We start from the raw sequence: 23,417 nt of genomic DNA on the forward strand, positions 1-23,417 counted from the left end.
TTATAATTATTAGTTATAAAATGGTCAACAGGCAATATTATCGCTTATCGCAATAATTTGTGAGACAATTAATCGCCCAGCAAAATTTGTTATCGTGACAGGCCTACGCCAAAGTTGAATGTTTGGCGACGGAGAGAGGGAGAAAGTAACTCAACACGCCACAGACCATACACCGCCCCTTTCAGCACTGCTCTGGTAATACCCTATACCAGTGGTTCCTAAACTTTTCAGCTTTTGACCCACAAAATACCAGCAGCAGAGACCTGTGCCCCCGAATGTTGTCTGTTGGTAAACATTTTCACGTCAAATAAACAAGAGCATAGTGCCATTATTTATTATGCTATTTTTGTCCATTTTAAGTACATTAACCTTATTATTTTGTAACAACAAAGGCAAAAAAAGAATGTTTTTAGTTGTATTTTTTTAGTGTAATTCAGAAAATATTTTCAGGACCCCCAGCTTGATGTTTGAGGACCCCACTGTGGGTTCCAACCCCAACTTTAGGGACCACTGCCCTATACCATGGTATTACCTAGATATGTCTGTATGAAAAAGATCAATACTGCCCAACCCTACCATAACATGATGTTACCACCACCGTGCTTGACAGTTGGTATAATGTTATAATTGAAAACCTCACCTTGACCCCCTCCAAAAATACATCTCGTCATTTGAGGCCAAAAAGATCAATCTTTGATGATTCCTTACAAATGGCTCCATTCCCAACTTGTATAAATCTACAGTTCTTCCTTAGCCTCTCTCATTGTTTTGAGTTTTAGTGAATCAAAGAACCAGTCAGCAGCAGCCACTCATGACTGATAATGAGAAGGTTAGGTTTTTGTCAAGTAATGAATCTTAAAAGAAAGTGTCCAAATTCAGGGGCTTCATCTTTCGATGACTGAATTTGAAGGCCGATTACATGAAGTGGCACTCTGGTTTATTACGTGTGTGTTCCACCCTCAGGTGTTCTGAATATCCTGGGGCTGCCTGTGACCCAGTGTCCTCTGGGTCTGAGTGAGGAGGGTCTGCCTCTAGGTGTGCAGGTCGTCGCAGGAAAGCTTCAGGACCACCTGACCCTCGCCATGGCCATCTACTTGGAGAAGGCATTCGGAGGTTGGAGGGAACCTGGAGCAAACTAAACACACACACAAACACACACAGCCGTTACCAAAAGCCCAGACTGTTGGGTGGGGGTCGCGGTGTTTCTGCCCCACTGCCTGCAGTACAAACACAGAGGCACAGTCCGAGAGATGAATGTTTCAGATTTTCTTTTTGCACTATTATGAACTCTCATTCTGATGAGATAATTCCATCTTTTACAGGTTAGACAGCTTTTCAAAAACTGAAAGTTGAGCTGGAAATCACATTTTCAGAGCAGAGTTCAGCAGCTTGAGCATTTGTCGTATTCACATAAATCCTCCTACGTTTAAGATAAAAAGTGTTTGTGCTCCAGCAACAGCTGTACCATTTAGAGCTAACAAAAATATGGACACACATTAAACCTATAACTGACCAAAGGACTTTACGGAGATTAAGTGAGGAAGAAGAGAATGAATCAAGAAGATAGATGTGTTCTAATTATTACACATTAGAARTTTAAAAGACAAGACTTACCTGTCATTTCAACAATACAAATAGACAAAATAAATCTAAACATCATGATAATCTAAATGTTGTATTACGGTGGCTCGGCAGTTCAGGTGCCTGTTTTATGTTTCAACTTGTTTTAATTAATAAAAAAAGTCTTGACTTTTATTCTCTCTGGTCTTGAGCTTTTTTTAGCAGGTGTTTCATACAAMAAATCACAAATCTTAGATAACATCAGCTGATTGATAGGCACACAAATCTTAGCTATCAAAGCTACTTGTCACTCCATAACTAGCAGCAGTGACATTGCAGACAGAGGAGGGCCAGATCTGGTTATGATGGCACTGTTTTTAGGATGGCATGCCACAACTGGCCCAGCTGTGGTTTGGTTTATATGGCCCTAATCTGTCAGTGCTACAAATGGTACAGTTGTGCCTTGGTTAAGTGGAGCTGGGCCATACATGGACCACCTCTGGGAAATCACATCTGACCCACCTAATCGTTGCTGTGTGGGGTAGGAGAATTGAAGGCAGTTGTTACAACTCAGTGTGTGAAAAAAAGAAAAAGAAAAATAACTTTATGGTGACMATGTCCATTTTTAACAAAATTAATGTCAAAATGACTCTTCTTTCCACAGATTTACACTGCRTCCGCTCTGTGCAGTAAAAACAAACCCTTCATTGTTCTTTATTTCAGTCCCTTCTTTTGGAGAGGGATAAATGTAAATCAGACAGAAAGATCCAAACAAAACTACGAAGCATTCATGGCCCTTGTGTTTTTTTATTATAATTTTGGTCACTGCTAATGACAGACATTGCAGACCTCATATTTAATCACAAAACTTTTTCCTTTTTTTTTTTTAGTTTTGAAGGGCCAAAGCTGAAAACATCATACAGAAAGATAGTCATTCTTCTCTCTCTGGACCTTCTTGCACCACGGCACAAATGCTTGAAGGTCCCCGACAGTAAAGAGAGCTGTCTGCTCCCTCCTGAAACAGTCTCAGGATTCAAAAGCAGATTTTTTTAAAAAAAGAAAGAAAAACAAAGTGTAAGAGGAAAGAAACAAAACAAAAATAAGTTCTCCATTTTGGCGGTGTGGTAAAAGGGAGGATCTTTCTCTCCTTAACGTCTCAGAGCTCGATTTGGCCCATGTTTTTTGTGTGTCGGTGTATAAACGTGTCCATGAAGTGTACGCAGACGCGTTCGTAGTGAGCCGAGCCCCTCAGGAAACATTTGTGATGGGTTTGTACTTCTTCAGGCGGGTCCACTGTCCTGTCGAATAGTTCATTTCGAAGACTGTGTCCACCAGCATGGTGGTACTGCCGGTGCCGTCGGCTTTGGGCAGAACCTCTGTGTGCTCGCTCAGCTTGATCTGAATGATGTCACCCTGCTCTGGACACGGGTTCTCTGTAGGACGGGAAGCAAAATGGTTACATGTAGATGTAACAAAAACAACCATCAAATGGAATTACATGGAAGTGAAGTTCTGACAGGCTGACGTTTCTTATAATTTTTGGTTTGCACTTTAGGAGTTCTGAAGAATTCTTATTATTTTTTATTAATACATTAAAAAAGCAGAACAGCTAATATTTTTTATGTTAAAATAATTGTGCAAAACGTGCCTTTAGTGAGAGCTACAGAGGAAACTACGGCCCTTTTCTTTTCATTGAAACCAATGTGAAAAGACTTAAAGCTGCTTCAACAACACTGTCCATGAAAATAAACCAACTATTATAACATTAATTATTTGATCTGTTGAAAACGTCCATTTAATTCTTTATCGTTAGATTGGACGGATTTAATGAGATCGCAACAAAAAACTCCCCAGATTTTTTCCCCCTCATTTTTCAGATGACAAATCTTTCCTGGCCACCTTCAAAATGCCGGATGTGGTAATGGAGAAAACTGTTCGATTTTTACTTTAGTTGTATTATACACATCAGTATGGTAATCAGCCAATCAAGGGCTGCCAACTCAACAATTTTGTGCACAATTCACGAGGAAATGTTTGTGACAATGACAGTGGATCAGTTTCTGAAATACTCCAACCAGCCTGACTGGCACCAACAACCACACATTGTTCGATGTTTCTTCTTTGTTCTGATGCTCGGTTTGAACTTCAGCTAATTGTCTTCATCGTGTCTAGATGTCTGAACACATTAAATTGCCTGTGACACCAAATCTTTGTAATACATATGAATTCATTTTTAGAAAGAGGACATTGATAAAATAATGCAAAAGGAATTTCATGTCGCTGAGATGAACAGTTGTTGAGATATTTTCCTGTGAAGTAACAGGAAGTGATGTCAAAGGGGAATGTCTGCATGTGAACAGAGCATCGCTACAACAGCTGATAACTCAGACTGTAGAGAAGAATCTGATGTTTCTTTAGATTATTTTGAGTCAATATCAGAGAGATGAAGAGTCAGAGTTCAGATAAGATTGTTTCAATAAACAAAGACCAGAGAGTTTTCTTTGTTGAAGAGTTCCCCTTTGATGTCACTTCCTGTTTCACTTTGGCTGAGCTAAGTTCAAAAGAAAATATGCCAGTTATAGGACAAAATGGGTTAAATCGTGTATTATTCCAACTCTCTTAATATAAAGATGTTTTCTTTGACTTTTTGTATTTGAAGAATATGCATGTCACAGACACTTTAAGATACTGACATTGGATTGGCTGATGAGTGGTTTGTGTTAACAAGTGACTGAAGAGGTGTACTTAAAGTGTCTGGTTTCTGATCTTTGTTACTTATGACTCTTTGTAGGGTTCATTAGTTTAGATGTTATGTATTACACTGTAACAGCTCATTCGTTAATAACAGATTAAACAATGAGTTGTGTTTTTACACCTAAGTGACACTCAGGGCGTCATTGAGGGAAACATTAATGAAACAACAGTTTTCCTCTCTGATCACACAGCTGGAACTTCTCGTACCTCTGGATCCGGCCATGAACCCCAGGATGAGAGCCTTCTCTGGTCTGGTGACCTTGTTGGCGGTCTTGAACATCTCCTGGGCCGCGTACATCTGGTCTCTCTGAGGAGCGAACAGCGTGCGACACATTTAGTATCAAGAAGATGAAGATTCAAAAACGAGCCTTTGAAGAAATCAGATTTTCCGTCGTACCGTGAGCGAGAGGTTCTTTTTGGGCTGTGGCTGCTGTGGTGTAGGCGCTGGTGCCGGGGTGGGGGTCTGTGGGGTGCTGGGAGGCTGAGTGGGGGTCTCTGGTTGGCTGGCGGTGGCGGCTGCCGGGGGCCCGTTGCTGGCCGGGGTGGAGGCTGGCGTACTGGGGGATGTGGGGGTTGCGGGGTTTGCCGCGGTGCTGGCGTTGTACATGGGCGTCCTCTGTTTGTACTGGTTTGGTAAAGTTGAGCCGGCGCCGGGGGGTGCCGCGGTGGACTCCTCTGGCTGGCGAGCCGCCTGCAGCGCGTCCCGCCCTGAACCGCCGGCGTTTGCTGGGGAGGAGGTGGAGAAAAACAAAGGAATCAACATAATTTCTGATGCCATTCTTTAAAGGGATCCATGATTAGTTGTAACATTAGACTTTATTTAATAAATATTTATTTTAACTGTAAAATAAAGACTGTAAAAATACTGTAGGCTGTTTAGTTTTTATCATTTTTAAACTATATTACACAGACGAGGCCATTTTATTTACACACAAAGCATTCTGGGTAAATGATGACATGGATAGGTCCTCAGTGCGAGGCTGCTAGCGAGCTATATCCACCCTGAAGGTTAATCTTGGACAATATCTGATGATCAACTCTTTTAAATAAAACCAGAGAGCGTTGACAGAGAGGAGAAGGTAGAAATGACTCAGCCTGGAACTGAAAATATGGATGGAGGACAACAGAGCTGCTTCATAGAAGAAGAAACTCAGCTTAGCCTGTTAGCCTTCGCGCTAGCCCTGACACTTATCACCATGCATATGTATTAGTTCAGCGCTACACATTCTCCTCTCGTCACTGAGGTCCTCCAGCCACATGACAGAGATGGGAATGCAAAAATGACTCAGCTGCAACTGAAAATATGGATGGAGGACCTCAGTTTAGCTTGTTTGACATGCTAGCACCAAGCTAATACATTCGGCAGGCAATACAGCGTCGGCGCTAGCATGAAGGCTAACAGACTAAGCTGAGGTTCTTCTTCCATGAAGCAGCTCTGTTGTCCTCCATCTATATTTTCAGTTACAGGCTGAGTCATTTCTACCTTCTCCTCTCTGTCAACGCTCTCTGGTTTCATTTAAAAGAGTCGATCATCAGATATTGTCCAAGATTAACCTTCAGGGTGGATATAGCTCGCTCACACCGATGACCTATCCATGTCATCATTTACCCAGAATGCTTTGTGTGTAAATAAAATGGGCCCCATCCGTGTTAAAAAATAAAATTCAAAAAATTTACAAAACTTAACAGCCTACAGTATTTTTACAGTCTTTATTTTACAGTTAAAATAAATGTTTATCAAATAAAGTCTAATKTTACAACTAATCAGAGACCCCTTTAAATTCAAGTCCAGGCCTGCGAGTGGCTTCACTCACCTGGCTGTGTCTCGGAGCTGGGAATGTAAGATGAGGAGGGAACCATGCTGGGCGTAGCTGGAAGGTAGCTGGTCGATGGCAGAGGATTCTCGTTGAGCGCCCCCAGTTTCTGAAGRACAAACAAAAAAAAAAAACAAGTGTTTGATAAAGGTTCTTTTGCAAGAAAGAAAATCAGACAGAGGAGAGAGATTCTGAGATAAAACTGGAGACTCGTCTGAGTACCTGTGCAGAGACGAGACCGGCAGCGTAGTCTGGTGTGGCGTTCTCCACCACCGCTGCTGCTGCCGCCTCTTCTTTAGCTGCCTTGTCTGCAACTTCTGTTTCTGTGCACACACACACAAAAAACCTTAAGTTTACATATTACACATCTCTGAACTAATAAATGTCATTTATACACATTTTTACCCAAAGTCTTTCTTCTCCTTTTGGCCTCTCTTCCAGCTCCAACCGCATCCAACTCTGAAATATCTAAAAGCTGAAAAATAATTTAAAAAAATATTTAAAATCTTTCCAATCTCCTTTGAGCAGTAGAGCCTCGCATACAATAGAACAAACCTTAGCGCCTCTCTCCTTCCGCAGGGGTGTTCGTGGGGGAGCGATGGGGGTCCGGTTACTGGGGGGGCTGAATAAACTGGGAGCTGTGGGGCTGCGGAACGGAGCTTTAGGAATCCCTTTGAGGGGAGCTGAAACAAACGTGCACAAATCAGTAACGACGAAAGGAGTCAAGTATTCGAACTTATCGTGAAATTTGAAGATTTGACCTGGTTTAGGATCATTTTTATAAATCTGTGGGGGTCTGTAACTCACTTGTCGTGTCCATCTTTTTGACCAATCCTCTGCCTTTGGCGTGGAAAGGCGTAGCCGTCTTTTTGAGCTGCTGAGCCGTCTCTGTTGCTACATTAGAAGTGGAGAAAAACAAACTTAAAGCAAAAAAAAGTTTTTCTTTTGTGTGTAAAGCCACTGATATTTATGTAACTTACATTTCTGTAGCAGTTCTGCTCGCAGCGTTGCGCTCTTGGGCTTCCTCTTGAGCTGGAAATGTTTAACGGGGGGTGTGAGGGGTCCCACTAGAGTGGTCAGTGCACTCTTGTTCAGATACTGACATTCCAAAGGCAGCATGGCAGATGCCTCGCACTCACTCACTGAGGAGGAGGAGGAGAGGRAGAGATCAATAACAAGACAGCATAACTAATCTGCTATCATTTGGAAGTGCTAAACAGAACATTTTATTAATACAATGATGTGAAACTAAGTTTGCTGTTTCTGATTTTGATCAACTTTTCTAAACTTTGGTGTAAATTTGCTCTTGATTAATCTTTGCTTTCATCTCAAAGGGTTTAATTTGCATAGATGATATCAAAACGATGATCAAAGAAAAGAAACACACAACCCTAACCTTTCTCCCTGAGCTCTCCGAGAATATCCTGCACGTTTGGATTCTGCTCCTCCAGGTCCAGATTCAAGGAGCCGGTGTCTGGGAAGGACTTGAGGATATCTGCAACCATCAGCACCCAGGGTTCTGAATCCACCGTAGCCAGCTGGATTATCTCCGACAGGGCCTCCTTCATCTGTGTAGAGACAGAGCAAGCATTAGTGGAAAAGCCAACACACATTTACAGCAACGGTCGGAATTCACTTACAGTGCAAAGGATTGAGGTAAATCTTTACTCAGATTAGTCCTGTCTTGTTTGCATGAACGATTATGTATGTTCTGCATTCATCTCCACATTTTCACAACCAKAATCTTTGTCAGCAACAATCATAACAAAATTTAAGGTGCAATTCTCTAGTGTGAATTATAAAAACACTAAGATATAAAATGTATAGTGAAAATAGAGTAAAGATTACAATTTATGTGTACACACTTCTACTTCTACAACTAACTAGGATAAAATAGATTGAAATCAAGTCAGGTTTATTAAAATAACCATAAATCATAAAAACCCGAGACTTAAAATTTACTTTGAATATTTTTTGGTTCAATATATCAATAACCACAGTATGCATCCATAACACTATAATTAAGAATAAACGTCTGGGGAAAAAGTGCCTAACTTCCCTATAACATAAAAAATGCTTTAATAGCATGTATTCAGTATGGTATATAATAAACCCATCACCTACAAAATTTATTTGTATCATGGATCATTCTGGACATCAGATTGACCACAATACAAAAACAAAAATGACTGTAAAAGAAGAGTTCAGCACAAGGTCTGATGTCAAAACTTTTACCGGACGTTTTGTTCACAATAAACACAATTTGTTGCACTTGAAATCGTTGCATTTCACAACTTCCCCACTGCATGTCATCAGCTGTTACATAATAAGCATGCAAAAAAGGGATCAAAACATATAAGCAAATGAAGCATTTCAAAAAAGAACATTTGCATGAAAGTGCAGTGCAAAGATGGAGGAAAATAAACACCTAAATGTGMGTTTTTCATGTTTCAAACTTAAAATAAGAGTTCAAAATAAATATCTACGGACACAACACGTAATGGTTTAAATTKTGTGGACTAAGGATTAAAAGCTCGCATTAAAGTCACTTTCTGAGTGAATATGTTGGACAAACCGATGACAGGGCAGAGGAAGCTGAGCGGTGATATGTCGGACTGAAACTTTGGTTCCGCCCTCCAGCGCAGCTAAAACTCTGCGTCCTTCCTTCGTCCASCACAATGTCTGTCAGCGAGCCACCAGGCTAATGTCACCCGCCTCAGCTGGCGAGCTTCTCCGGGGAGAAAACGGACCTAACAACGAAAACATTTAGCCACAGAGCAGCTCGGTGTTCGTGCTAGCTAGAGGTCGACTTTTAWCCGGGGTGAAAACTTCAGGAAGAGGCGGAAGAATAAATATGTTACGTTAGCTCGAGGAGTTAGCCKCCGTCCATAATCATGTTTAGTTTTAAGTCAGGCAGGCAGACAGACGCGACGCTCAGTGTTTTGATCCGCTATTCTTGAAGTAAACCCGTATCTTGAAGGTGGATGATCTGTATCAACGTCTCCGACCTATCGGTGTAACAAATAAATAAAAAGAACAGAACAGTAAAGCTGAGCGACCCACCTCGTCAACCGTCCGCCTGGGAAGATGCAGCATCCCAAGCAGCAGCTTGAGCTTCACCGGCGGCGATAAGCTCGAAAAGCACAGCCGTATGTTGTCGATTACCGACACGGTGAGGAGSGAGGCGATGCTCGGAGGCGTCCAGAGCTCGTCCGTGGAGCCCAGCTTGTTGTGAAGCCACAGGCCGGTGTCGCTGTCCTTCATCGACGCCATCTTGGAAAAAGAAGTGTTTTGAGTTCGGGCATTTTAACAGGCTACCTAAGAAAACAGCAGTCAGGACCCCGCCCACACAGGAGCGGGGAACCTTTTATCAATAAAAACAAACGAAAAGGAGGTAGTCCTTGCTGTGGGTCTTTTTGTTTTGACAAGTTGCGTTTAAAGGTTTTAAAGATTATCTTTTATCAAWGATATAACACCGTTATGTTCTTTTTACAAACCAGATAAAAGTTTCCAACATTTTGTTTCTTATCAAAGTTCAAATAAAATGCCTTAAAAACGTGAAGGATGTAAAAGTAATAATAAAAATTCTTGAAAATGTAAACAAGTGTAACCTTTCAAATTTGTGAAAGTGAACTTTACCAATAATAAAAAGTTGGATGATGTCAAGCATCTCTGATTATTAAGGTCATTTATACTAAACATTTTAAATGTTAAATATATTATAAAAAATAATTAAATTACAAAAACTTCCAGTTATTGAGAGTTCTTAAACACGTTTCTATAAGATTTTTAAAGAAGTTCCTTTTATTGACAATGCTGACATCTGAGTTTATTTATTTATTTATTCACGTTTGATTTAATCTTCTTTAACCAATTTAACATTTACAAATATACAAATGAAATCTTATCTATGAAACTCAAAATTGGTGACACCTCGATTGAAAATGTGAGGAACCAGAAAGCAAAATTTTGTTTTGTGACCCTGAAAGGAAGAAATGAATACAAGATAATGAATGGATCTTTTTTTTATTAATGGAGTTGATTAAAAATGCTGTATACATTAATACAGTTTCATGTTTGCTGACAATTATATCAAAACTCCATTGCCAAAAGGCAGACAAACGTACAAGATGGGGAAARATGTGCAGTTAAATAGAACTAGATGTATGAAAACCATTAATATTTTAGAGTTGCTGCAATTTACAGAGAGGGGACTGAAATCATTACCTTCAAACTTGGATTTACAGTAGTGAAGACAGAATGAAACTTTTCTGAAACGCGAAGCTTTTCAACACAGTCCTTTTTTTGTGACATCTTGTGGCCAAAATTACAAAGCACAACTTTGATGTATTTGTATTGATGTGGGAGACCAACATCAGTTCCATCCTCAAGAAGGCCCAACAGAGGATTTACTGCCCTGCTCACGCTTCAGGACCTGTACACCACAAGAACCAGGAAACGGGCAGAGAATATCAGACTCCACACACACAGGGCATAGCCTCTTTCAACTTCCATAGAGCCTCATSCTCAAAAACATCCAGACACAAAAACAGCTTCTTCCCCCWGGCCATCTCCCTGATGAACAATCCCAAACACTAGACCTCTTAACTAGAATAATCCACAGACTATAATGTTTATGTCTTATGCCAGTGTTTCCCAAAGTTGGGRTCGGGACCCAAAGTGGGGTCTCGAAACATCAATGTGGGGTCCTGAAAATATTTTCTGAATTAATTACATTTTTGCCTTAGTTGTTACAAAGGAGTGAGGTTAGTGCATTTAAAATGGATTCATGAAGTATAAAAATATTGTTACTATGCCCATGTTTAGTTAACCTGATACAAATGTTTATCATCCAAAAATAGTTGGGGGTACATGTCTCTACTACTGTTATTTTGTGGTTAAAAAGCTGAAAAGTTTGGGAACCACTGCACTTTGGTTCCTAAAGTTGGGCTTGGAACCCAATTATTGGTCATGAAGCACCTTGGATAATCACCAGAAATCAATTTAAAGGGTAACAAAAATATTTGCTAATGTAATATTTTCCCTATAACTATTACAAAAACACACAAAAATTATAAATAAGTATTTGTATTTGTGTACAAGCTGTTTAGGTTGTCAAAAAGCCTGTGTTTTTAGGGTTATTAACAAAGTTCGTGTACTCAGACCAATAATATTTGGGGTCACAAGTTTTTGCCATGGATATTTTGTGGGTCAGAAGATAAAAAGTTTGGGAACCACTGTCTTATGCTGTTGTGCTTCCATCACTGTGTATGTATGTGGATGGACATCATCTACCGGAAACAAATTCCTTCTGTGTCAACATTTTGGCCAATGAAAAGAAGGAGGAGACGCGTTTCCGTTCTCAAATGTGATTGGTTAAAATTAAGCCCTGCCTTTTACGTGAGGACGTACATCGTCTCTGGCCGCCTGCGTGATTACGCACATTCATTTTGGACGCTGGGCGGGAGAAGTTATCCGGGTGTGCTGGAAAACTGCGAGCATTTTAAAAGAAAAACTGTAAGTATTTACTCAAAACCGTACAAATAAAACCGAGAAGAATCAATAAGCCTACTGGGAAAACAGTATTTAGCTGCCGTGGACAGACTAGCCGCGAATAAGCCCGTTAATTGTAGCTAGTAAGCTAGGCGTCGCGAGCTTATTTGACCCAAATAGGCTCGTGACCCAAATTTTCGGTGGCTTATTACAACAAACTGTTCCAAACTTATTTTCATTTTATAAGTATTGAGTTGAAAAGGTTTTGATGACACTATGAAGACACTGACAACTTAAGTGCATCTATTTAACTCAAGGTTAAACGGTAGTTGAGGGAGGATGTGAGACTTGTGCAAACAGTGAATTATTTGATACTCTTTTGCTGCTTTAGATTTTCTTTTTAATCACATCCATCTTAGCGTTGTCCTAACTAATATATCTAAAACATAACTAAAATAGTATATATTTTTAAAAGCATCACATAACTTCTTTGTTTTACACATTGTTTTTTTTACACTTGCTGTCACACTTGACTATTTGCTCATCCAGATGTTTTTGTTAAACGATTACTGTAAAATATAATGTCGTAACGTATATTATTTAAATGTATGTATTGCCTTAGCATTACTGACTGTTTGTTCTTTTATCTTTCAAATATAACACTAATCTGCGCAGCGAAAAGGGAACAAACAGGTGAAACATGTTAAATGGTGCCCATTTTGTGGAGACCCTGGGTCGTCTGGGTTATCCCGGTGCGTCTTCGCTGAAGGGCTCTGAGTTTGATTGGCTGTTTGACTCTGCCCCGGAGAACCTTCATTTCTTGCGCTTTGTCTGTCGCACCCTCAACCGGAGCAACGTTCTTAGCACAGAGGAGGCGGCTGCCTTTCAGGAGCTACGGAAGTCTGGCAAGCCAATTCTGGACGAAGCAGCATTGGGCGAGGTCCTTAAAACCATCGGACCGTCAGATGGGAGCAACGCAAACGTCTCAGGGCCCTTTTCTTCTTCATCCTCCGGGTTTGCACAGGAAGATGACTTGGCCATAGAGGACCTGGAGGCCGAAGTCCAGGCGCTGAGTAAGGAGAAAGAATTGAAGCAACGGCGCTACAACAAGTTGCAGGTTGTGGCCACGTCCCTTGCCGACGTTGACCTGCAGTTCACTGTAGAGCTGGACAGTGAGGCGCGCAAGCTGAAGGAAGCCGGTGCTTTGATCGGAGCTGAGAATGCTGACACCAACACAATGCTACAAGACCTAACCAGTAAGGTGAGCAGACTGGCCTCTTATCTCCCTCAGCCAGAAACCAAGCAGGAAAAAAACTCTGTCGCCCAGTCAAACACCCAAAAGCCTGCTGTCCTCCTCTCTCAGCTCACGTTGGATCCTTACCTGAATCAGGAGGAGCTCAACACCAAAACTCTAGCTGCCTTCACACAAAAGCATTTTTTTCAGGGTATTTCTGACATTGTTGACACGTCTTGCTCTGAGCACTTCAGGGTCCTTGACCTCAGCTCTTGTGATGATGGAGTAGATGAAGCTGAGGGTAAGAGGAGAGAGGGCGTGAATTGTGGTGTTGAGCGCAAGAGGACAGAGATGGGTAGACTTCAGTGGGCACATGTTGTGGCTCAGCATCAGCTGATGCAAGCTATGGCAGAGGAGGAGAGCTTTAAAGCTGGATTAGACTGGCTCTCTGAAAAGGCTTGTCATACTAAGGTAAAGCAAATCTACACAAGATTTTTGTCTGTGTTATGATCACYGTCACTATTCTTACAAAAAAAAAAAACCTTGTATCTTCCACCTTACTGTGTCAGAGCATTTCCACTTCCTCCTTGCTGCACGTACGGGAAGTTGTGTCCAGAAAAGAGCTGCAGGCTGTGGAGGCTGAACTAGAAGCTCTGCTCMATGGACCGGTCCCGGCTGCACTTAGAGAGTCAGCCAGGCTGCTTAACGTTCCCGTCGTCAGAGGGGACCTGGAGCTGCAACTCGCCAGGCAGAACTACTACACATCCAGGCAGGACCAGGTCGGTAGCTGACACCACTGATTACACACTGAGCCTATTTCTGTGGTAAACACATGAAGCTGACGTCACGAGTCTTACAAATTAACTTTCAGGAGATTTAAGATCTCATGTTTGAAAACATTCACTTTTTTTTCTACTTGTATTTTTTTTCTGTTCTGGTCATGGTGTAGCTGGAAGAATCTCCAGCAGTCACTGTTTGAGAAACAGGGGACACCCTGGACAGGTTACAAGTTCATAACAGGGCCACACAGAGAGAAATAAGACACATTACCAATCACTCAAAACTTACATACATCAAGTATACACTTAAGAACAAAAATTGCTAAATCTAGTGGAGTACTGTATAAAGTAAGGGAGTTATTCAATGATAGAGCTCTGTATATGTTGTATAATGCAACAATTGTTCCACACTTGATTTACTGTATTGAAGTCTGGGGGAAAGCATGTAAAACAATTATAAACCGTATTTTTGTTTTACAGAAAAGAGCTGTAAGAATTATTACAAGAAAACACTGCAGTCACACATCAAATAATTTTATCAGTTGAAATGATTGAAATTCTATGAGTTGGTTGATTATAATATTTTACAGGTTATGTGTAAGGTTATAATTTGAAGGAGGTAGAGATGTTTGTGAAACTTGGATTTCAAACTAGTTTGAGGGTACGATGTACTTCCATACAAGGAATAAGACTGTGGAACAATCTGGAGAGTGATGTCAAAAATGTCAGATCAATGTTTATGTTTAAGAGAATGATAAAAGTYACTTTGTTAAAGAAATATGTGTATTCATACGAAATGTTGTTCAACAAGGATTTGAGGTTGTTTTGTTAAGTTTTTCTTGTTWGTAGATTATTGTTTAAAAGTATTAATTTTTGGCAGGAAAAAGGCTCAGATACTATGATTCTTCTTTCTGATGTAAGGGGTCTTAAGATGATTTTTCTTAGAGACTAAATAAAAATTTAAAATTCTTACATATAGCATATTTATGATAATTGTTACAAAATATTTAAAATACCATTGTCATGATATCCTTGTTAGATTAAGAATCCTATTCTTCATAATTTCTTAGACATGGGACAACAAAATGTCTTCCTCAGCTCAGTCTAAAATAAAGATAAAATAGCCTAAAGTTCTATAAATAAATAAGTTTTAGATAGTAGTTTAAGGGACTGAGTTTGAGCCTCACAGTTTCAGGGAAGAAACTGTTCCTCAAGCCTTGTTTCGCCTTCTGCCTGAGGGAAGAGGTGCTGGATGGTTCTGATTGATTCTAATGGACTTATATGAACATTTGACTTTAAAGAGTCATGATCAGAAGTCTCTGGTTTGAGAATTGAAGAAATTTTACCAAAAAAAAAAAAAAAAAAAAAAGACATTGAGCAACTAATTTGTTATGTGACAGTAAAACAGTGAATTGTACGTAACGGTTTTGTCAATCTTTTCATACAGGTCCGTGACTACTTACTCCGTCAAAAAGCCTCCTTTGATCTGATCCTTCTGGCTCAGGAGATGGAGCTGAGAAGGTGGCAGACATGTCAGAAGCAGCTGAGTGGAATCGAGGACAGACTGGTGAAGGAAGGCAAAGCAGCATCTTTAAGGTTCGAGTCTCTTTCACAGCCGGACCTGGCAATAAACCCGAGACCCAATCCCATCATCAGCAGCAAGGATGCTGCTTTCAGCAGGTAGGATGATTGAAACCGTGTGTGCTGAAGGTGTTTGTTGAGAGCAGATGTTTCGATGTGAGGACTACAAATGCTTCGTTGGTCATCAAAGAAAACATGATTGTACATGACTAAAATACTTTTGAACATTTATGTAATTACTAAAGTTTTATTGTGGATAAGTCAATCAGCAGTGTGGTGTTCTTTTCTAAGTGGGTTTAGGATTAAAACTGAAATGTAAAAGCTTTATTTGTGCAGGAATTTTGCAAAAGTAAGCAAAAAAAAWAAATAAATAAAGTTGACTACAGGGGGCTTTGATGTCTGTTTTAGAGTTTTCATAACAGGATTTTTAACTAGTGTCACCACTGTAGAAGCGCATGTTTTATTTATTGACAAAAAGAAGTGCTATAATTATGCTTATGTCAACTCATTTATGTCTTTAGTTAATGAGAGTTTGGAAAACTAAGGATAAATTGTTTACTCAGTCTTATTATTCTGTGTTCTAAACCGACCTTTTCATTATTTTAGTCCTGTCCTCAGCATGTTTTCTACACATTTTCACGCTGACGTGTTTTTTTATACCCACCCGTCTCAGACTGCTCCAGATGCTCGAGCAGGATTCAGGCCACAGCCGGCTGGAACCTTTTCGAACCTACGAAGCTTTGGACCAGGCAGCTCGCAATCTTGTGACCAACCTCCAGCTGGCCCGAGACTCTCTGGCCGGAGCGCGCCGTGAGCAGCACTACACTGTGGCCCGTCTTTGCGGGGACTGCGAGGCACTCCACAGGGCCTCGTACACAGATCTCCAGCAGCTGGTCTTGGGGCCACAGGTATGTCCAACATCCAGTACTGACCAGGAGCTCCTTTGCCCCAATGCACAGGTGGGTGTATTTCTTTTCACACTTCTTTGATCAGCAGTTTAGATGAGTGAGTTGGTTGGATTTTATAATTATTGGTCACAGTTTGGTGAGGGAAGCTGGTAGCACAGTTTTAGTTTTTTGCACATTGTTCTAATGGGTTTCTGTGTCACATATTGGGTTTTTAAAATTCTGCATAATCTTGGTCTTAAAGTGCCTGTGACATGCCTATCCTTCAAATACAAAAAGTCAAAGAAAATATCTTCATATTTAGGAAAATTGGCATAAAATACATGATTTAACGCATTTTGTCACATAACTGGCATGTTTTCTTTTGAACTTGGCTCATCTGAAGTGAAACAGGAAGTGACATCAAAGGAGAACTCTACTCCCTGGTCTTGTTTATTAAAACAATATTTTTTTGAACTCTGACTTTTCTTCATCTCTCTCTTATAGGGACTAAAATTATCTAAAGAAACATCAGAAAAAGCCCTGCTGTCTGTGTTGTTAGCTGTTGTAGCAAAGCTCTGTTTAAATGCAGACATTCCCTTTGACATCACTTCCTGTTACTTCACATACAAATATATCAACAACTGTTCATCTCACTGGTGTGAAATTGTTTTTGCATTATGTTATCCATGTTATCTTTCAAAAAGGGCAATCACATTTATCACAAAATTTTGATGTTACAGGCACTTTAAACTAGCCTGGCCCTTGCCTTCCTACATAGTTCCACTCAATTCTAGTTTCCCTTCACGGCTCCGTCTGGGATTTCTCCCATAGACAAGGATTACTTCAGCAGAATTTCGTTCAGGCCAGTCAGAGAGCAGGAGTTTTGAACGACAATGTGGATTTTCTGCGCAGTGTCTGCTAGTTAGTTTAGCATATGGCAGTGGAGGAAGTGAATGAAGCCAGTCCGTGTTGATAAGGCTTCCAAATTAAATAAAATAAATTAAATTAAATTCAATTTGTCTGACAAAGCAGGAGCTCTCATTTACTGTCGTCTCGTTCGGCTCGGTACTTCTCTCCTCTCAGCAGGGTTGTTTACAGCACACACGATTTCCTATTAGCTTCTTAGCTTAGCCTCCTTCACAGTGGAGCTGGCACACATACGTCACGGCCAACAGATCCAATCGTTTTAAACTTCAGCAGAGGCCACGCCTCCAGCAAGAATCACTTCTCTATAGCCGAGAGTCCAGACCCTCGTACGAAGCAAAGCGAAGAACAAGGGGCTGATTTTAACCAGGCTAGTCTTAAACTAACATAATTGTAAAAAAAAAAAGCTTCTCTGCTAGCTGCTGCTTTTGTTTACATTTGCAAAAAAACATTTTTTTGATTCCATGTAAGCAGTAATGTAAAGTCAAATTAACTATGGTGTCAACAGTGATAAAATATTGAAAAATCTTAGTGTTCACATTACTTTTTACCAGCAGATACTGTTGATCTGTGGCCCTAAACTGTTGTAGTGTTTATTTACTGTTAGCTGCTTCTTCCACCATCTGGACCAATTGTTTTCTGTCTATCTATTGAACATTAATAAGTTCAATGCTTCATATGTGCAGTGCATTCAGAAAATTAAAATTGTGTTACTCTCCTTCCCAGTTACAGCAATAAACAAGTAATCAGCTAAATATAGCACAATCCARTAACATTGTAAATAATCAAAGAATGMCACTAATTGTATAATACAACAAGGACACAGATATGGGTGAATGTGGGACATTGACACAAAAAAATTAGATATGAAGGGGTACTCAGTAGTGCAAAAATAAACATCTTTATGCAAGAGTCATATATTACAACTTTAGTGGTATAGAAGCTTAATGCTGGTAAAAGTGATGTGTGCATACAATTCTTGGAGCTCACAGTTGTGGGAGGAGGTCCAAGAATTGTTTTTTTTAATATATATATTTTTAAATAACAATGATGACTTGATTTGTTTAATGATTAAAGTGATTTGTTGTTGTTTAACATCAGTTTATTTACTTTCTATCTCTGTCCCACTCTGCTTCCACGTCCACAGGAGCTGACGCAGAAGCTCGTGGAAGCTGAGTCTCAGATGCAGAATCTGCAACAGGTGATGCACGAAATCCTGGCAGATGTCAAAGCCAAACGATTCGAGCTGGACCGTAACGCCCTTCTGAGACGGCAGAGGGAACTCTACATCTTCTTCCACCTGGATGCTCGGCTGCTGCAGAAAACAGTGGAAGATCTGGAGAGGAAGACGGCGAACCGAGGGCAGCAGTGAGGCCTAACAACGAGGAGTCCAAGGAGCTCTGACAACCTCTCACTCTTACTTTCACGCCTGTTCTGATAACATTTGTTCTGTATTTGACGTTAAATGCGATTAAGTTTTTCTTAAGTTAGAAATGAACTCGGCTGACTGTGATTTATGGAATTGGGAAAGTGAAATGTGGAGTTTGATTATTTTGTACAGAAGTTCTTAATGTTTGTTTTCTGAAGTTTGAAGATAAATTGTTCACTTGTCTGATAAATAAAATAAAGTTCAAAGTTCAGTCTTTATAAAGTTTTATTTTCTCTACTGTCACATGCTACTTATTTAGTATAAATCTTTTATATTTAATCACTAAACTCAGCTTTCTTTCTGTTCTGTTTAGGTCTTTAATAGATCGAGTCAAAGGTCAGACAGAGCAGGCAGATCATCAGTTAGGGAGGAGATGGAGTACACAGGCCCTCTCTCCCAGGCTGCACTGAAGGTTCTGGCTGKTCTACGTGCCCAAAATCTGGACAAAACCAGAGACAACCAACGTTTCTCCAGTTACCAGAGGCAAAGTCAGTCAGAAACAGACTAATGAACTTTTAAAAATAGTTATTTTCATTATAAGCAGCCAAAATGTCTTGTAATTGTTTAAAACGTGGTCTTGGTAATGTTGCTTTAAACCTTTTGAAAGTCTTTAAAGTTATTATTTACAGTTTAGTTATTGTATCTAACCTTTATTGTGTGCTTTAAAAAAAATTGAGAACAGAAGTAAAAAAAACTTCAACAGATCAATCATCAGAGATGAGATTTACATTATCATGTAGTTGATGACTGTACACCCAAGTATTCATAAAGGATCTCCTTGTTGCTGATCTGCTTTTTATAATTAGTCCTTTTGTGAGTATATGAGTTATGCCTGAATGATTTGTGGAATTTTTTAAGGGGCTTAAAGTAAAACACATCTGATAATGATCCAACTGAAAAATCAATGAAAAAAGGCAGAAAAACTAAAAGACCTTCAGAAAACCTGAGTGAAAATTGATCTTGACCACTTTATAAGATTACAACAATGCCTGGTGCCTTGAAAACAATATTACACAAGAAATGACTCAACAGTTTTGCACAGTACTGTCATGTTCATGTATTTTGGTCTCTTATGTTTGTTAGTGGGGAGGTGTAATTACAACAATGCAGAGTCTGAAGTGGAAAGAAAAGACAGGTACAGTTATTGGTAATGATGAAATGTTGGCTATGCAAAGACATGAAATCACAAGTCTGAATATTTGCTAAAACACCTTTAGTAATCCAATAAAACAGGCTTTGTTCCAACAGAAGATGGCCTTGCTGTGACTCAGCAGCAGAAATATGGAAGCTATTAGATTACTCCTCATTAGCTGTATAAATTAAAGCACAAAGAAAGAAGTTCAACAATAATTGCTATCAGAAATATTACATTTTTTTGTTAAAGACCTGGTAAATGCAAACTTATGACATATACTATATCAACGTTATTTAACAGCATTAAAATTAAATGCCTTATAACAGTCAGCTTGGACAAAATGCCAAAGTATGTCTAAGATTGCTGTTAATTCTTTTCATGTACTTTGATTTAGCCACCAGGTATCATTTTCCTCCTCCAATGAGCTGCCGAGCTCTCAGACATCAGTCTCCCATCAGTACTCTCTGACACCGACCCCCCCTTCATCCCAGCCCTCCTCCTGCTGGTTCCCTCCTCAGACGGCAGCCTATTATTGCCAGACTACCTCTAACAGAATCATCTATGATGGTCCTGCTTACCCGTCCAGCCCCACTCTCTCGTTCTCCCAGCAAAAGAGCCCTGACACACAGGACATGTATTCTGTGTCCCTTCAAATACCTGACAGGCATGCTGAACATCAAGATACACCATGCAGAACGTAAGAGACAAAGAAAAGCTTTGAAATAGACTTGTTTCTTGTAATGATAATCTTTTATTAGTTCATATAATGAAAAAGCAAGGATTTTTAAAATATTTGTGTTTTCCCTCTCAAAGTTCTGGATGTATAGGGTCGTCTTTCATCCCTCACACATTCCCAGACAAAGAAGGCCTCAATGAGATGTTTAAACCTCCAACCAAAGAGCCTAATTCCCACTCTGAAGCTTGTCACACACCATCATCCTGGCCTGAAGTGTGCGAAGAGACAGTTAACACATCAGGAGCACAACGTGAAGACAAAACTTCCTGGAGTGTTGAGCGAAACGAACCAGAAGACGCTTCAAGAAGCAGAATAACGTCGAAACTCTCTGAAAGGATGGCTAGAGAGGCGAACGAGTCTAACAGCCAGCCTCTTAGTGACTTTGTAGTTAAATACATTGATCATACTGTGGCTGAAATAGTGGAAAAGGACCAAACAGAGGGACTAGTGGTCCAGTCCGAACTCCCACAGCTTAAACTGGAGCACAACAAGGATCCTAACATGGACGTCACAGTGGAAGGTGCCATAGACAGTGAAAAAATGGATGTAGGACAGCTTCACTGCTCTGACATCCATCAAAAAGAGAGACAGTGTGAGACAAGTCTGAAAGAAAACACAGAGGCAAGACAAAGAGGAGAGGACAGAGAGGTGCTGGAAGTGGCCCTTAGAGGTGGCGAAGAAAAGGTTAACTCTACTGGTAAGTTGTACATCAGTCAGCTTCCATTCCTTTAATTATTGTTTCAAAATCACTTTTAGTTGTGTATTTAAATTTCAGTTCTTTTGTTTTTGGCAGTATTACACAGAATCTGTCTTTTAAACACCTTTCTTTCATAATAACTCCTTTGTAGTAATACTAAACACCAATATGGGGCGCCAGAGGGCTTTTGTGTTTGTTTTCAACATACTGAAAAAATAAACCATGCAGAACATAATTTGTGTATCCAACTAGTCACCCAAAGAAACAAACAAACCCTCACTTTTTAAATCAACCCTATGCCTTCTGTATGGAGGAGAGCAATTCTTAAAAATGTTTCAGTGTTATTCTGCACTCAGTGAAAGCTGTATAAATTTGATGTGGATGGTTAGTGGATGATTAGTAAAAATGATGTTGAAAACATACTTTATTAAAGTCTTATGCTTTCTTAAATGAAMAACTCAGAAAAAGCATTCAAATACTGCACTTTAAGTCCAGCTCATCTGTTATTCTGCTGAGTGGCAGTGTCAGCAGGTCAGTGCTGAAGTAATGCGTTTGCACGACAGTTTCTGTCTGAGTTGCGGAGACAACGCTGAGTTGACGGTCTCGCACGAACGTGTGCATGTACCGAAGCGCAATTAACAGCATCTACGCCAAACAAGGCTCAGGTAGTGTTGGCTGACCTTGTCCCATCACACACTGCTGATTTGTGCCACGCTCTCACTCAAACCTGCTCAAATAACAAAATGGGATTATTGATTCAGGATGTGTATAAAAAAAGTGATGATCAGACTTTCAAAAATGCTCTCACTCTTTTTTTTTAAATAAAAAAACTCAGATGAAAAGCAGTGTCCCATGCCAAGATCGTCAGAAAATTGTGGAGCAAGACAACCAGGGTTCAAACCTCCCTGTCTGCTTGGCAGCCAGGAGCATCATGACAAAGTGAGTCTCAGGCAAAACAGCATCATTTCTGATTTTTACTGTACAGCGTTAGATTCAAATCAACCTGAACTTTTATTCCTAAACTTTTTGATGTGTTTTTATTTAACTCTGTGTTTTAATCCATCTTTCTGGAGACACTGCATTCTTTCAGGGAAGAGGAAGGGATTATTCCACATACTGACAAATTACTCTAGCTTGCGTGAAATTAGAAATTTTAGGAAGTGACGCAGCACAAAAGATAACACTTCTTCTAAAGTTGTTTGGGCATAAATAGCTCCTTTGATGGGTGAACTACAAAGAGAGGAATTATGGTGGGATGTGTTGATCGATGATGGAAAGAGAGTAAAAAGAGAAAAGGTTAGAAAATACAAGATGCAGGACTTTTACTGCCACAATCAAGGAGGCATTTTCCTCTCCTGATTTTCACTTTCTCATTGTTTTCTTCCCACCATGCATCGCTCAGCTGYGGGCCACGGCCTGCCTCGCTTTTCTATCTATATCCTGTAGCGCAGCACCCCGGGGAGGTTCATGACATTGTCAGCAGGAAAACGGGTTGTGTTTACAGGGAAATGAGAAGGACTCTCCCCAGGGAGCTGAAACACAGGAATTCCTATCCAAAAAGCCCTCTGCTGACAGTCCTGCAAATTTGAACTGAACTGGCCTGTTATTAAAAAAAAATAAACCCAACAATACCAAGTTCCTCATCTCTTACCTGGACTTCAAAGAACATACAGGTAGTTACAGCTTCTCAGGGATGACAATGCATGAACACGATACTTAACTGCACTAACTGTGTATTTTTTATCGTAGACAAAAAAGCACAGAATAAGGGRTTTTATGTTTTGTAAACAGAAGGCATTGGAGTAGATGTGTGTTAGTGCTGAATGTGTGTATGCCAGACACGTAACAGTGTGACCCCGTCCCACCTTCAGGCAAGCTTCTCAGACAGTGTCCCGACTGTCTGTATTTTTGTCTGGAACATGGTGCTTAGAGCCAACTTTCAGATCCTTTACGTCTTGCTTTTTGTCTCTGCTCTTAGTGTTTATGGATTTTTTAGACAGGGTTTCTTGGTAGGACTGCACAAAATATACTTAGCACAAAAAGTAAGGAAATGTGTGTTTAGTAGATTAAGTATTTGTTGTAAAAATGCTTCTTGACAATAAGTCTTATATCGTTGGAAAGCCTGTTAAATTCCCCTTTAAATGGTGCTACATTTGTAAGGAACATAAATTTGTGGGATGAGCAGTGGAGCTGAGTATGTGGGTTGCACACATGAAAAAAAATCCCAAATCTTCTCTGCCAAACAGCTCATATTGCTGTTGCTATTGACGCTTGTTTTGAGCTTTTGGTACCCCCAGGTAATGTAGTCAGGACCACTTAACCCAAGACCAAATCCAGACCAGAGTGAGACCAAGACCAGAGAAGAACGGAAACTAGAGCCCTAAAACATTCAGT

General features: G+C 40.1%; 4 protein-coding genes across 5 annotated transcripts in view; 3 read left to right on the top strand and 1 right to left on the bottom strand.

Annotated features, from left to right (window-relative positions):
* Positions 1–1,755, top strand: part of faah2b (fatty acid amide hydrolase 2b) — a gene marked incomplete at its 5' end in the record, with an annotated part of 15,146 nt that extends 13,391 nt beyond the window's left edge. The window contains 1 exon segment of the mRNA XM_014021027.1: positions 964–1,755. Within this exon segment, the coding sequence (XP_013876481.1) occupies positions 964–1,139 (176 nt within the window).
* A 592-nt stretch (positions 1,756–2,347) lies between these two features.
* Positions 2,348–9,658, bottom strand: nelfa (negative elongation factor complex member A). The gene is made up of 11 exons (XM_014021026.1): positions 9,192–9,658; positions 7,525–7,696; positions 7,109–7,270; positions 6,936–7,022; positions 6,684–6,811; positions 6,534–6,603; positions 6,351–6,451; positions 6,129–6,237; positions 4,712–5,040; positions 4,522–4,621; positions 2,348–2,993 (listed from the first exon to the last, which is right to left on the bottom strand). The coding sequence occupies exons 1-11, from the start codon at positions 9,399–9,401 to the stop codon at positions 2,809–2,811; spliced, it is 1,653 nt and encodes a 550-aa protein (XP_013876480.1). The 5' UTR covers positions 9,402–9,658; the 3' UTR covers positions 2,348–2,808.
* Positions 9,659–11,539: 1,881 nt separating this feature from the next.
* Positions 11,540–18,666, top strand: haus3 (HAUS augmin-like complex, subunit 3). Of its 2 annotated transcripts, none has more exons than XM_014021029.1 (6): positions 11,540–11,645; positions 12,297–13,326; positions 13,425–13,634; positions 15,082–15,314; positions 15,889–16,174; positions 18,174–18,666. In XM_014021029.1, exons 2-6 carry the CDS (start codon positions 12,322–12,324, stop codon positions 18,396–18,398), a joined length of 1,959 nt encoding a protein of 652 aa, XP_013876483.1. In that variant the 5' UTR covers positions 11,540–11,645; positions 12,297–12,321; the 3' UTR covers positions 18,399–18,666. The 2 variants fall into 2 exon arrangements, with proteins under 2 accessions (XP_013876483.1, XP_013876484.1); XM_014021030.1 differs by having other exon boundaries at positions 15,889–16,123.
* A 53-nt stretch (positions 18,667–18,719) lies between these two features.
* Positions 18,720–23,417, top strand: part of poln (polymerase (DNA directed) nu) — an 87,254-nt gene continuing 82,556 nt past the window's right edge. The window contains exons 1-5 of the mRNA XM_014021028.1: positions 18,720–18,943; positions 19,539–19,590; positions 19,985–20,287; positions 20,404–21,023; positions 21,859–21,962. Coding sequence (XP_013876482.1) covers positions 18,829–18,943; positions 19,539–19,590; positions 19,985–20,287; positions 20,404–21,023; positions 21,859–21,962 — 1,194 coding nt within the window. The 5' untranslated portion in view covers positions 18,720–18,828. The remainder of the gene's footprint in view (positions 18,944–19,538; positions 19,591–19,984; positions 20,288–20,403; positions 21,024–21,858; positions 21,963–23,417) is intronic.

The sequence above is a fragment of the Austrofundulus limnaeus genome, unplaced genomic scaffold (assembly GCF_001266775.1).
Source record: "Austrofundulus limnaeus strain Quisiro unplaced genomic scaffold, Austrofundulus_limnaeus-1.0 Scaffold276, whole genome shotgun sequence".
NCBI classification, from domain to species: Eukaryota; Metazoa; Chordata; class Actinopteri; order Cyprinodontiformes; family Rivulidae; genus Austrofundulus; species Austrofundulus limnaeus.